The 15,200-nt window shown below is 48.3% G+C and overlaps 1 protein-coding gene across 1 annotated transcript; it reads left to right on the top strand.

The window, feature by feature from the left end:
* The first annotated feature begins 11,551 nt into the window (after positions 1-11,551).
* On the top strand, positions 11,552-13,618 carry XCR1 (X-C motif chemokine receptor 1). Its single transcript, XM_085606634.1, has one exon. It carries the CDS (start codon positions 11,572-11,574, stop codon positions 12,583-12,585), a length of 1,014 nt encoding a protein of 337 aa, XP_085462760.1. The 5' UTR covers positions 11,552-11,571; the 3' UTR covers positions 12,586-13,618.
* Positions 13,619-15,200: the final 1,582 nt, after the last annotated feature.

Below are 15,200 nucleotides of genomic sequence, written 5' to 3'. Positions count from 1 at the left end.
TGGCAATCAGGGGGGAGATTTATATTGGGATCCCTCACACTAAAAGGGTCCTCCCCTGGCTGCAACACGTGGACCTTTACAGTTTCAACTGGATTAACAATTGGGGACTCGAGTACATTATGGACTACTGGAAGAGTGGCTATAGGAGTAGCATTTTCCTTGCCTGTACAAACCAAGGCTGGGGGACGTACTGTCTTTTTGCCTGGAATAGTAGTAGTAATCTTAGGGGACTTGAATTTCTCTGCAGGCTTAGAAAAAGAATGGCCGAGGTTACTAGAAGTACCTGCCGCCAACACAGTGGGGCACAAGTTACGGCTAGTCGCTTCCAAAGCGACTAGTGGGTTGTCAGCTATGTTGGCTAAACTATGTTGAACAGTAGACGGTACCTTATTATCAAAACCCCCCCCTAGGCCATCATCCCTCGTTCTTAGCTGCAATTTTATAAATGTTTTTAGTGAGAAAAAGTTGTCTAAGGTTGTCTGCTCCAATTTATCTACTCGCTCAGTTAGTCATCTAATTTTGTCAAGTACTGGAAGGAGTAAAGATTTAATTATTTCCTCCATATTTGTGATCAGGGAAGAATCTGGGGGAAAAATCGCCACGCTACCAACAATCTGGTTATTAGGAACAATAGATGCAAGCCCCTCAGTAGTGCCCTCTTCTTTCTCTTCCTGAAAGGGACTAGAGACCCCCCTTACTATATTATTAGAAACACCCCTCCTAACGCTTACCCGCCTCTGGTTCTTACAATTTTTGAGCAGTCTGCTTTTCTGTGGGAAGGCAAATTTTTTCTTCTTTGTGGAGGCTGGGTGGATTTCTGCCTGCACCACGATTGCCGCCGGGGGGGGGAAGGGTGGTATTGGGAGAGTAGTGAGGTCAACCGGATGTGAAATAGAAATGGTAGGCTTGTTTGCTGCTAGGACAGGGGCCACATGGTTTTGGGCATTAAGTGCTGTAGCCGTCAAAATTTCGAGCCCTTCTATGTTGGCTCTCAAGGCCGCCACTCGAGGATGGTCCAAGGGAGGGGGGGTAAGAAGGAGCGGGTCCAATGTTCGCTCCGGGGAGGGTATCCGGGCTATCGGGCCAATCGAAGATCGTCTATCGCCAAACGGGCTTCGAGATAGCCGCCGCTCGGCCATAGTAATTTCTTTATCGATAACGTTGGCCACACGAGTAATAAACTGGTCCATGGTACCCGCCATGCCCCTCTCACTCCCCCTCAAACTTTTACCTGAACGAGTTGACATTACTAATATTGCTAATACAGGACCAGGTCGTAGGTAAAAGCAAAACAAAGCCCTGAGTGAAAATTAGATAGTGGATTACAGTGGGGAATATGTAATGGAAACAAGCAGGTATCAATGAGGGGGGTCCCAGTCACTATCAATCCTGAATTGCATAGGACGGCTTCCTCAGATAATGTCCAATAAACACAACCCCAATCCGAGTCCACTGCGTAGGGCGAATGACAACACACAACAGTAACAGTACCTGGATTGGAACAGGTGCACTAATGCCAGAGATTAGAAGGTGGGCCCGGCCTCCAGCGGCCCCGGACGGCCACAGACGGTCCCGCCCTTGTCCCGGGCTTCTCCCGGCGCCGCCCGCGCGCGATCCCGCGACGCGGGGTGTGGTGTTGATTTTAAAGCGCCTCCGGGCGCTGATCGGGTGACGCTGCTTCCAGTGTGGGCCCGGGGAGCCTGGGAAATGTAGTCCTTGCACACCCTCCCTCCACGCTGCGGCCACGTAGGACTGAGACGCGGCGGCGGGAGGGGGGGGGAGGACAGTGCAGCAGGGAGACAGCAAGGAACAATGTCAGCCAGGCCCCAGGTACGAGCAGGAATAACCAAAGACCACGTTAGGAAAGACACCCGCTCCACCGGGTGTGGTGTTGATTTTAAAGCGCCTCTGGGCGCTGATCGGGTGACGCTGCTTCCAGTGTGGGCCTGGGGAGCCTGGGAAATGTAGTCCTTGCACACCCTCCCTCCACGCTGCAGCCACGTAGGACTGAGACGCGGCGGCGGGAGGGGGGGGGAAGGACAGTGCAGCAGCGAGACAGCAAGGAACAATGTCAGCCGGGCCCCAGGTACGAGCAGGAATAACCAAAGACCACGTTAGGAAAGACACCCGCTCCACCGGGTGTGGTGTTGATTTTAAAGCGCCTCCGGGCGCTGATCGGGTGACGCTGCTTCCAGTGTGGGCCCGGGGAGCCTGGGAAATGTAGTCCTTGCACACCCTCCCTCCACGCTGCGGCCACGTAGGACTGAGACGCGGGGGGGGGAGGGGGGGGCAGGACAGTGCAGCAGCGAGACAGCAAGGAACAATGTCAGCCGGGCCCCAGGTACGAGCAGGAATAACCAAAGACCACGTTAGGAAAGACCCCAGCAATTCATTGGTACAATAACTAGTTCAGAAATTATCAAAACAATAAAAAAATAAGAGAGGGCCCAAGAATAGTAGAAAAGTTGAGCTCTCCAAACTCGCAGGAAGAATAACAGCAGCAACATCACTACAAGCCATACGTTATGTAAACAGGTTGCCAAAAGCTGTTGGGAGAAATTATATTATGTTTGATTAACACATTTTTGGTTGCCTTGTAAAAGGGCACAAGTTTGAGGGATGAACTTAGGGAATACATTTTAAAAGGTTGGCTATGGGTCTCTCAAACCGGGTTTCTATCAATGCTACATATGGGGTATCCAGTGGTCAAAATAACAAAGAAGTATGTAATGTTGGAGCATGTACATTGTGATTCAGAAGCTGCTGTCTATAAGATCACCCACTACGTGGCTCAGTTTACTTTGGAAAGGAGAATAAAAAAATTACAACATGAATTATTGCATACTGGAGCCAAACAAAAAAAAGACAAATTACATAAATCTGGATCAGTAACTTTCAATGGATGATGCTCTCACTCCGCCAGATCAACTATCAGGTGGAGATACCAAGGGTCTCAATAGTATCCTGCTTAGACTACTGCAGCAGTATTGATTCTAGCCTACCGAAAATAAATTCAGAAATAGTAGAGGTTTCAAAACTAAATGTGGCTTTAGGCCCAGCCATGTGCACATCCACCTTTCCTCCAAACCCAAGGTGCATGAGCTTATTAACTGTCTGGTGTTGGGGTGGGGGGGCACAGGGCAGTTGTGGCTACTAGGCTACTACCATAAGGTCATTTTCCCCTGGGGTCTCTCCTGCTATGGCTCTACAAAATCGGCCAAATGCACCCTTTTCACACTTGTCTCTATGCGTAGTAAAGGCGAGCCATCACTGGCTTCTAAGGGATATATTTTGAACTCAACACTCAAACAACAGACACAATAACATGGTATCCAGCCTGGTGCTTATCTTTAGGAAAAAGATAGAACTTTAAATATCAGAGGAGAAAAAAAGACTACACAATCCAATTAGAACATCTCACAAGTTTGGTGTGAGCTGTGCGTTATAGTGGGGGCAGTACAACCCCTCCACCTCCCCAGTAACCACATTCTCTCCCACTGTAGTCTGGGTCCTGCTGGTACCACCCTGACTATTCTGTGGACATAGGCAAGGAGTAGGCTCAGGTGCAGGTTATTCAGAGAACGCCTCATGAGTTACTACAGCGACTGAGTTCATTGTCCTATTGGCTGTCTGAGCAGGCAGGACTGCCTCATGTTGCTAGATTGGAAAGCGAGGGGAAGAAGGAACACATGTTCTTATAGTATCGTCATTACCCCTTCATGGGTCCTCCCCGTCCCAGTCCTTACTGCGTGAGGCAGTCCTGCCTCCACCCAGCCAATCACAACGCCAGTATTTCTATACTACATAAGCCCCGCCCACCTACCGCCATGCCTGTTTTTTTTCTGCTCCGACGGCAGTCGGAACGCTGATGCTCCCAGTTCCGCTCCCTGGATCCAGTTTCCTTTGGTGGCGGTACCGTGAGTTTTTTCTTCTCTTTCTTTTCCGTCCGCTCCGGTTTTCTGGTTGGCTGTGCTCCTGTTCTGGGGTCAGGTACGCTCCCCGCTCATGTGCTGGGCTGGGGCAGGGAGTTTTAATGGTGTCCTGCCCTCGGGCCGTTCCGGCGCTGCTGCTCTATCACAGCGTCCAGCCGCAGTGGCCATTCTCTTTTGAACTGTGGCTGTGGGTGGAGACTTCAGGGCTGCCCTCCTTTTCTTTGTATATCCGGTCTCACGTTGCGTGACTCGGTGATTGAGGGCAGTATTTATTGGAGGTTGCTGGGGGCTTCCTTTGTTGGGTGATTTCCTGTTTGGTTGCTTCTGGGTTTCTCACCAAGGGTGAAGGCGCTTCTTCACCTGTGCCTGCTAAGGCTGTTTCCAAGCAGCATAATGTTCAGGATCTGCAGGAGGACGACGTCTTGCAAATTTCTAGGGCTGATTTGCAGGACTTAATTAATTCTGTGGTCCAGTCTGCGTTGCTGGAGCCTGCGGCGAAGCGGGCTAAGAATGATGAGGAGGACTTGGACAATTCCCCTAAGGGAAAGTATGTCCAGGGCAAGGTGTTTTCTGATATGCCGGTCCATATTCAGGAGGTGCTGGGGTTTAACCCTAAGTCTCTGGCTGATGAGGAGTTTTACGCACAGTACAGGTCCTCTGTGGTGGATGACCTTCCCTTCCATGATGTCCTGAAGGATATCCTGACTAAAGAATGGCTTGAAGTGGATAAGCAGTGTATTCTGCGCTTTCTGGGTAAGCGGTATAGCCTGGCGGATTTTGACTCTCAGTTCCCTGCAGTTCCCAAATTTAATTCTCTTTTGTCCTCTATGGCTTCCCCCTCTTCTTCCTCTTTCTCATCGGAGGAGGCTTCCCTGACTGATCCGGTGGAGCGTAAGGTGGAGTTTTGCAGCCTATGCCTCGCAGGTCTTGCTGTAGGATTTTGAGAGGCTGTTTGACTGTCTTCAGGATCAGGGGGACCCTACTCCGGTGTTGGCTCAGATGGAGGTCTTGGCGCAGTTCCTCTCGGATGTCACTTTCGATTCCTTGTGGGCCTTCTCCTTGGCTGCTGGGGCTGCGGTGGCTGGTAGGCGATCTCTGTGGACTAAGCCGTGGTGTCTTGAGGCTGCACAGAAGGCCTTGGTCCATAAACTGCCTTTTGAGTGTCCCCTTCTCTTTGGGGATGCTTTGAATTCAATCGTGCAGCACTCTGCGGAGGATAAGTTGTTGAAGCCTTTTCAGCCTGCTCCTAAGAAGAAGTCTTTTTTCCAGAAGCAGGGGTTTCAGAGGGTTTTGTCCTCTCAGCCCTTTCGTGGTCGGGCCTGTGGTTGGGGGGGCCGCATTCTTTTATAAGTCCCGGCCTCAGCAGCAGCAGAATGCCTCTGGTGCAGGACTGAAGTGACTATGCCGTTGTGGGGGGTCACCTCCTTTTCTTCCTGGGTCGTTGGGCAGCTCTGATTTTTGATCAGTGGGTCTTGTCTGTCATCAGGTGAGGTTACCAGATTCCGTTCAAGGGCCATCCCCTCTGGATTGTTTTCTGGTTACCCCGTTGTTAAGAGACCCCGTGCGGCAGTCTGCCATGTTGACCGGCGTCACCTTGTTGTTGCAGAAAGGGGCGATTGTACCGGTTCCGGTGGTAGAAGTGGGCCTGGGGTTCTATTCCCATCTCTTTCTGGTGCCCAACCCCGATGGTTCCTTCCGCCCCATATTGAATCTCCGTTCCCTGAACAAGTTGGTGCGGTTGGATCATTTTCGGATGGTCACGTCACAGTCTGTCATTCCCCTCATCCAGGAGGGAGATTTTTGGGTTTCTCTGGACTTAGAAGACGCCTATTTTCACGTTCCAGTCCATCCTGCCAGTCAGCGGTTCCTGAGATTTGTGGTCCACGGGATGCATTTCCAGTTTCAAGTTCTGCCGTTCGGCCTCTCCACTGCTCCCAGGACTTTTACCAAGGTATTGGCTCCTGCTGTGGGGGTTTTGCAACATCGGGGTTTCTCTGTTTTTCCCTATATTGATGATTGTTTGGTCTCTGCTTCCTCCTTTCCTAAGGCTCTTCTGGCAGTGGAGGCTACGTTGGCCCTGTTCCGGGAGCTGGGGTTCATGGTGAATCTGGCCAAGTCTCATCTGGATCCTGTTCAAAGACTTCAGTTCATTGGGGGTCTGTTCGACACCTCTCTGGGGGCAGTCTTTCGCCCTCCTGTTCGGATCCTTTCTTGCAGACTCTATTGCGTGATCTGTTGAGCCGTCCCTCTGCCCCGGCTCGTGTTTGGTTGCAGGGCTTGATGGCTGCGACCACTGCTGTGATTCCGTGGGCTCGCCTTCATCTCAAGCCCTTGGTGACTCATCTGTTGACTCGGTGGGACCCCTCCCAGGCAGATTAGGAGACTCTGGTTCCTCTCTCTCCGGATCTGGTTCTGGACTTGGACTGGTGGCTTTGCACTCCCAATCTAGAGAAGGGGGTGCAGTTTTGGCCTCCGCCTCCCCTACTGTTGACTAAGGATGCCAGGCTTTGGGGTTGGGTGGCCACCTTGGGAAGGGTCGGTGGTCCCGCAGGGGGACAGTGCCCGGTCCTCGAACTGGCGGGAGTTGGCAGACATCTGGGAGGCAGTGCGCTTCTTTCAGGTTCAGCTCCACGGGTCGAATCTGTTGGTTCGTACAGACAATCAGGTGGCTCGTTGTTACTTGAACCGTCAGGGGGGACAAGGTGCGCGTCTCTGAACCTGTTAGCCTCCTTGATTTGTGCTTGGGTGGAATCTCATCTGTTGGCCTTGAGGGTGGTGTACATTCTGGAGCAGTTGAATCTTCAAGCGGACGCTTTGAGCCGCAACCTTCCAATCTCTGATCTGTACCATCTCTCTCTTCCTCTGTTCCGGTCCCTTTGTCTTCGGGACTCCCTGGATTGATCTCTTTGCCTCTCCTCACAACTCTCTTCTCCCTTGGTTTTGTTCGGAGGTGTTGTGTCCTCAAGCTTGGGCGGTTGATGTTCTTTCGATTCACTGGCCTTCGGGCCTTCTGTATGCATTCCCTCCTATTCCCCTCATCCCGAGGGTGCTGCAGAAGATTCAGGGGTAGAAGGTTTCGGTCCTGCTGATTACTCCTTTATGGCCTCGCCGCATTTGGTTTCCTCTCCTATGGTGGCTGGCAGAGGGTCGGTTTGTCCGACTTCCTTTGTGCCCGGCTACTCTTCAGTTTCCGCTCCTGTCTCTGCCTTGCCTTCGTCGTTTGCAGCTGATGGCTTGGCTCTTGAGCGGTTGACGTTGGAGTCTTTGGGCTGTTCCTCTGTGGTGGCTCGTGACATTCAGTTGTCGTGCCGCCCTTCGACCCCCAAATGCTATGGTCGGCATTGGGGTTCTTTTGTCTCTTGGTGTTCTTCCCATGGGGTGGATCCTGTGCTGGGGGATCCTGCTTCTGTGTTGGATTTTCTCAGGAATGGTTTTTTGTTGGACCTTTCCCCTTCCACTTTGTCTGCTCAGTGGGCGGCGGTTTGTGCTTGTAGGGGTCCTGGGGCCTCCTCGGAGGTTCTTGCCCCTTTGGTCAGTCGGCTTCTTCGGAGCTTTCGTCTTCATAGGTTGGTCTCTCCTGTTCTCATTCCTTCTTAGGATTTGCCTACCGTTTTGTGGGGTCTGCAGTTGCCCCCTTTTAAGCCTTTGCTGGAGGCGGATTTGTTGTGGCTGTCTGCTAAGGTGGCTTTTTTGCTGGCCATAACCTCTGCTCGCAGGTTGGGTGAGTTGGGTGCCTCGCTCGTTTCCATTCCTTATTTGCAGTTCCTGCAGGATCGGGTCATTTTGCGGCTTGATCCGGCTTTCCTGCCTAAGGTTTCTTCGAAATTTCATTTGCAACAGGAGGTGATTCTTCCTGATTTGCCTACTGAGGGGGATTCCCTTGTTCCCCCTTCCTTGGATGTTCGCAGGGCTCTACAAGTATACCTTCAACGTTCCCAGGAATTTCGGGTTTCTCCTGCCCTGTTTGTCTCCTGTGGGGGTGTGGCTAAAGGGAAGAAGGTTTCCACTTCCACGCTCAGTCGATGGGTTCGTTTGGCGGTCTGTCAATCTTATAAGTCTTTGGATCTGCCTCCTCCGTCTCAGGTGCAGGGCCGTTCGACGCGTTCTGTGTCTGCTTCCTGGGCTGAGGCGGCTGGGGTCTCTATCCAGGAGATTTGTAGGGCAGCCACCTGGCAGTCCTATCACTCTTTTGTGCGACATTATCGGCATGATGTTTTGCATGCCTCTGCTGACAGTTTTTCTGTTGGCGTCTTGAACGCTGCAGTTCATTGAACATTTCTTGATTAAAGTTTTGGACTTTGCATGGATCCCTGGTGTCCTGCGTTTTTATTGTTGGTTCTCTGCTAGTGAGTTCCTCACGTAATAAGGACTGGGACGGAGAGGCCCATGATGGGGTAATGTCTTGTTACTTACCGGTAATCTTCATTACCCCGATTAGGGTCCTCCCCGTCCCAGTCCTCTTCCCTCCCTCCCTCCCTCCCGCTGTGTTTGTGTCGTAGTTTTGTTGATAACAGGCATGGCGGTAGGTGGGCGGGGTTTCTGTAGTATGGGAATACTGGCATTGTGATTGGCTGGGTGGAGGCAGGACTGCCTCACATAGTAAGGACTGGGACGGGGAGGAGCCTAATTGAGGTAATGAAGATTACCGGTAAGTAACAAGACATTTCCATTCATGCGAACTTCTTGAAACCTGCTTAAGAGAACTGCCATCGGATTGTCTCTATCATCTTTGCTCACTAGCGTGTACCAATGTAAATTATGCCAGGCGGGCATTGGACTTTTTGGGAGGGGACAACCTACAAACAACACAAAATTAGTGTATGTCTAGCAAATCGTGTGGCAGTGTGTTATGTTGCTTAAATATTTCATTTTAATATGAACATTGTCTGGGTCGGCTGCATTGACCATTAAGGTGACTGTAAAAGTAGCATAATCTCAAATCCAGCAAAACTGATGGAAGTCAGCAGTCCGCAAACTGGGAACGAGCAGAGCAGCAGGGCTGATGTGGTGTCATTTCATTTGTAGTGTGTTCTGGACCCTTTTTTTGGTGGCGTAGATGCATTGTATTGAGGAATATCATCTGCAGGGCTCAAGCATATGTTGATGTGCTGTGCTGCCCCAGGAGCACAGGTAGTTTTAGTTGACAAGCAATGCTCCTATGGGCCTGTGTCCATGTCACCCCCAGTCGTTGCCATCGTGCTACAAAAGAAAACAGGAAGGATGTAATTGTTGTAGGAACTTGTTGTACAGCAGTGCCTGCCTGAAAATAACATATGGGCCTAGGCAGTGCCTATTTTAGGCGGTATTTGCAGGTGTATACCTGCTAAGTCACACGGTGCCACAGTGTGACACACGATATCGGCTCCCAACACACAGTCTCCCAGTGAGAAGACAATATCACATGTTGGCAGGGAAAATGATCTGAAAACCACTGTAAATAGTGGTATCCCAGCTTATTTTCCAAGGCTTTGAACTGCCGACGTCCATTAAGGGGCATTTTTGGGGGAAAAGGGTGCTTGGGGCAGGGTGGAGTTTAATAGTGCTTCATAGGTACTTCTCTGCATGAGGCCATACCTCTTCAAGGCCTCACGCCCTCCTTACATGGTGAGATAGTTCTTCAAGTTGGCAGGTTTGCAGGTAGAACCCACTGGCAGTCATTTTTGTGACCCAGCACTTAATTTTTTGCCACAGGTTTTGATCCAGAGCAAGGGAGAGAAAAACTCCAAAGAGAGAAAGAATGAGGAAGAGAAAGACGGACAAAGAGTAACAAAGAGGGGAAAAGGGAGAAAAAAAACACAAGAGTGATATATAGAGTGTCCTAGCTTGTTTGTCTTGGCCTCTGGGGTTTATGAGTGGCGGCAGTGCTCCATCATTGGTGCCTGGCGAGCCTTTGGTGAGGAAGGACCCTCTCTTCTTGTTTTTCTCTAGCCTATATCTGTTTTTGGGGCTGTTGGCTATGTCATGTTGAGGGAGGGTATTTGTTTGATGTTGTCTGCCCTGCGATTGGTATTAACTGGTGCAAATCTCTACTATGGTGGGTCATCCCTGCATTGGGCCCAAACCTTTTTTTTTACTGTGCCTGCCAGGGGCTTACTGGCAGGGAGCAGGGCTTCCTTGTGTTGCATTGCATCCTTTGTTTTCTTGGTGGCTCCTGCCTGTTGACTGGCTGGTTGCCCATGCTTACCGGTTTGTGCATGCTGTATGTCTCCTGGTGCAACGTTGCCTGTTCTAGGCCTCAGTACGGGGTTGGTCAGCTGCGGTGTCCATTTCTCCTCCCGGTGGGCAGGGCCTAGTGATGAGGACTGCATTGGCTCTTTTCTTGGTCTTAAGTTTACTACTTTGTTGTCTTGGTCTTCTATAGCAGTGGGGGCCGTGGGAGTCCTACAGGACTGTCCCTTCCAGTCATCTTCTGGTCCTGGGCTGAGGAGAAAATGTTACAAGAATTCAGGTCCATATGGACCTCGATCATTGCACAGAAAGTCACCAATGCCTAAGTTATTTTCTAGCAAATTCATCAAGAGCAATGCGGAACCAAAGCATCACTTTTAATGACGCTCCAGTGATGAAGGCCTCTCAATCATATCTAAGAGGCCTTGCAAAGCCATCCGGAGTGGTTTTTCATGGCCTCGTAGATATGGTGTAAGGCAACACAGTATAAGTCGCTGTGTTGCCTCTCACTGCATCAGAGGGGTGTGCCATTGGTGTTGCGGTGGGTGTTCCTATAAACGGCCATGGATTTTGACACATTCCCAGATTTAAAACATAGCGTAAATCTGGGACTGTGTAAAAACTGTGCAACTCCCCAGCTGTGGGGTAATGGGGAGAAATAACTTTATTTCTCCTTGTTTATTTTTCTTTCTATGAAGAAAACGTCTCCATTCATTGTGTTGTGCGGGAAGGTGTCCCTTCCTGCACAAAAATAATCATTCCAACAATGCTGACATCCTTGCACCATGATGCAAGGGTGCCTGTGTTGGTGCAGGGCAGCCATGTGTGCACCAGCGCAGTGAAAGAGCACAGGAATGCTCCATATTTCATAGATATGGTGCATTCCTGCCCTTTCTTTTGACGCAAGACTGCTCAGTAAAGTGAGTTACTGCGCTGCCCTGCATCACAATCTTGTAAATGATGCCCAGAGTGTCAACCACAGCCCTGTTTCTGAGCTGTGCTGACTGCAGCTAATGTACTAACCGGGAGATTTTCAGAGTTAATGACTGCGCACTAACGTCCAGAAACAGTTGTACGAGCTGTTCCGCACGGGCTGCCTTCCCTAGCTCAGCCCTGGGTGAGCCTTGACGTCATTTTGGTTCTGCCTCTGCTTTCAGGTGGTGCATGTTCTGTGGTCAGCAAGCAAACCTGTGGACGTTGTCTGGCTTCATTTGTTGAAAGTTTCACCTGCTAAAGTTTAAGGAAGTGCAAGTTAATATTACAGAAAGGAACCAACTCCTTTCACTGCTGCTTCGGTAGCTGTCAGTGCGGTGTACTCATGAGACTGAGGTGAGGATGCTTTCATTAACAACTCTACTAACTGAGCAAAACAGATATGCAAAGTATCGCATTTCACAGGTAGCTTGTTTAAACAATCTAACATTTGTTTCTTTGTTTTCAAGCTAAACCAAAGGACGTGTAACCCTTACAAATGGAGATGGGAACAACAGCATTCATTGATGTGACAGCCTACATTGCTGATTTGAATTTACCCTGCGATAATGAAGACCTCTTTCAGTTTGGTGCCATCTTCACCGCCATCTTGAACTCCTTCATCTTCTTCTTCAGCCTGCTTGGAAACAGCCTGGTCCTCTGGATCGTGGTGAAATATGAAAACCTTTCCTCCATCACCAACATCTTCATTGTGAACCTCTCCATCACCGACTTAGTTTTTGCTTCCATGCTTCCATTTTGGGCAGCGTACCACATGCTCGGATGGGTTTTTGGAGAACCGCTCTGCAAATTCATGAGCGCTGTTTTCTCAGTTGGATTTTACAGCAGCATAATCTTCTTGACGATGATGACCATCTACCGGTACTTGGCTGTGGTCCACCCCCTCTCGGCTCTCAGGACGCGCAGGCGCGTGTCCGGCATAATACTGTCTGGGATCATTTGGGTCATTAGCTGTCTAGCCACCATACCTGTGCTCATTTTTACCACTGTTGATAACGACCACGATGGTTTCCTCATGTGTGAGTATGACAATAGCAACTGGGAGGTGGCCAGCACATACCAGCAGAACTTGTTCTTCTTGGTTTCTTTGGCTATCATCTCATTCTGCTACTTCAATATACTCCGGACTCTTCTGCGCTCCCCGTCCCAAAGGCGGCAAAGGACAGTCAAGCTGATCCTCATCATCATAGTGGTGTATTTTCTGAGTTGGGCTCCTTACAATATTTTGGTGTTTCTAGGAACAACAGATCTACAGGAGTGGGATTGTGAGATGAGTAGGCATCTTGCATATGCCCTGTACATTTGTGAGAAAGTGGCCTTTTCTCACTGCTGCTTGAACCCGGTGCTGTACGCCTTTGTTGGGATAAAGTTCAGTAGGCATTTGAAGCGCATGTTCCCTCGATGCCGGCCTTGCAGCGCCCAAGAGCAAAGCATAAGTACAAGGGTGAGCTCCCACGACAACTTACACCATGAAGATCTCTCGCTATACTGATACAGGTCTGTGTTGTAGGTTGTGCTATGTTGTAAAATTTGTTTTCTCACAACCTTCGTGAAATTTTGTAGGAAAAAATATGCTTTATCCAAAACTTGCTAAAAAATGTGGCTTCTGTAGCAATTGATACCACAAACTATAAATAAGCATTTGCCACTGTACATAGAAAAAAAATCTACAAAAATCAAGCTTCCAGAGGAAACGTGTGCTTAACTTGTCCATCTTGGATGCGTTTGATTAGAGTTAAAATCCTCTCGCAATGCAGTTAAATTGATCCTTCAACGAGGAGGGAACTTTGCAGTTTTCCGGTTTTAGTTTGCCTCGCCTGCACAAACCTAACGAACTGCAAAAATCGAGAACTTTGACAAACTTTGGTAGCATAAAAAACTTCGCACAACCTAATTAAGAGTAAGACAGCTGCTCTATGCATTCTTCAGCGGGATCGATGAATCTTCATAAATGTGTTTGTTTCTGTGTGTATGCAAATAGGTTTATATTTACACATAACAATAATGTAAGGATGAGAGTACCATGAAGAAAACTGCGTTAAAGTTTAAGACTGTATTCTTTTGCGGCAGCAGGGCCCGAAAATTGCATTTTTAAAGCATTTCTTTATTGAAATATTTTAATTTTTAAACGTTGAATAAGTATATCAGTACATCTGACATAGTATTCCAGTACATTCTCATGGCATCTGTACATTGATGAGTCATGGCCTATTTGTGAAATAATGTCATATAATAATGTTCAGAAGCATTCATGAGTATTGTGGACTGAAATTTAGACCCACTGGCTATTAACCATCACGGTCTGTTCCTATTGCTTATTTATAGATTAACCATTGCTGGTGAAGCCAATTCCACCCACCCATCCTCCCAATAACTGCATTCTGCTGCGATGGTCGATTATGAAGAAACCCTTACTAGGAGGTGGGGGCTTGTGCATCGTCTATGTTCTATCTCATACCCCTGATCTTTCCTGCATTAGGGCCAGAGCGGCAGACCTTAAAATTGGGGAACCAGGTTCGAGTATCCATGCCGGCTCAATATCCTGTGATTCTGGCCAATTCACATAGGGGCATATGTATCAAGCCCTTTTCCCGTTCACAAACGGGCCAATTCTGAGAATCGGCCCGTTTGCAAACGGGAAAATGCCTTTTGGGATGTATCATCCCAAATGGGCAGTGCAAATTAGAGAATCGCAAAATTTGCGATTCCCTATTTTGCGATTGCATTTAAGGAATCGCAAATTGCGATTCCTTAAATGCGATGTAGAAAGCACCTAAGTCGTGCGAATTTGGCATAAGATATTGCAAATTACCACCAACTTACAGTTGGTGGTAATTTGCGAATTCTTTGAAAAAGCACTTTTTTGCTTTTTTCAAAGTGCCATGTGGCACACATACATGCCCTTAGGGCATGTATGTGTGCACATGTGCACACATGCACATTTCAGGGGTGCAACAGGGTGTCCTTTTGAAACCCTTGAAATCGCCCATAGGAATGAATGGGAAGGGATTCCTTAATCGCAATTAAGGAATATGAGGGAATCGCAAAATATTAGCGATTTTTTAATTAAATCTCATTTTGCGATTCTCAAATAGCGATTCTCTTAAAATCGCTATTTGGAAATCGCAAAACCTTTCATTGATACATATGCCCCATAGTCTATTCCTGCCTAGAAAATGAATGTGACCTTGTGTAATGTAACAGGTGCTCATGTAAAGCCCTCCAATACATTTGGATTAAGTTTGCCCATATAAAATTGCAAACAAAAAAACGTCTTATCACAAACTTTTCCTACTATTACAAAGGGGGTCCATTTTGCAAAGACGTTTATTCACCAAAGTTGAACTTAGGTCTCCAAATATTTGGCATTCTCAATTTACACTGATAGCTCAGTTTATCACACGTACTATTACAGCAGCCTGGTGTAATATTAAATTTGAGCAAAAATGCCTGCCTACTAAGGTCAACATCTACATACAAATCTGTAGGTATTCACAAACGTTTTGCAGGTACATTTCTATCTCTCCTTGACATGGTCAAATATCTATAGAAACACCGCCAAAATTGGTGTGGGTGAAGAAAGTTTTTTTCAGGGGGGATCAGATTCCTATGGAGGAAAATAAACCCTTCGGGGTACAAAAGTGACACTAACCATCACAAAAGGTTTAGTACCCTAAAAGAGGCACAAAGCAGCACAACTTTGCGTTAGGTAGTGCCAAGGGTGGTTCATGGTTTACATGGGTGGTTCATGGGCGTTCCCATGCAACCACCCATCCCTTTTGACGCAAAACCCTATCTACAAAGAACTGTAGGCAGGGTTCTGTGACAAAAGTTAACGCCACTTCAAAGGAGAAAGGTTTTAATTTCTCCTTTCTTTTCCGACTTTGCATGTGCGCTACACTGTGCAGCACACATACAAAGTGGGAAAAGCTTTTAAACTTGTCTAGGCATTGGATTTTGTACAGGAAGGGAACCCTTTCAGTACAAAACCTATGCTAGACTCACATTCATGTTCATGTCGCTCGGTAGCTAAAATCATGGCCGGAGCGAGGTAGAGGGGAGAAGAGAGCCATTTCTCTTAAGATATTGCTCTCTCCCTGTAACACA

Source organism: Triturus cristatus, chromosome 5_2 (genome assembly GCF_964204655.1).
Source record: "Triturus cristatus chromosome 5_2, aTriCri1.1, whole genome shotgun sequence".
NCBI lineage: Eukaryota > Metazoa > Chordata > Amphibia > Caudata > Salamandridae > Triturus > Triturus cristatus.
This window is presented reverse-complemented; position numbering and strand designations above follow the sequence as displayed.

Coding starts and splice junctions, on each gene's coding strand:
- XCR1 (XM_085606634.1), top strand. CDS start 11,572: ATGGAGATGGGAACAACAGCATTCATTGATGTGACAGCCTACATTGCT.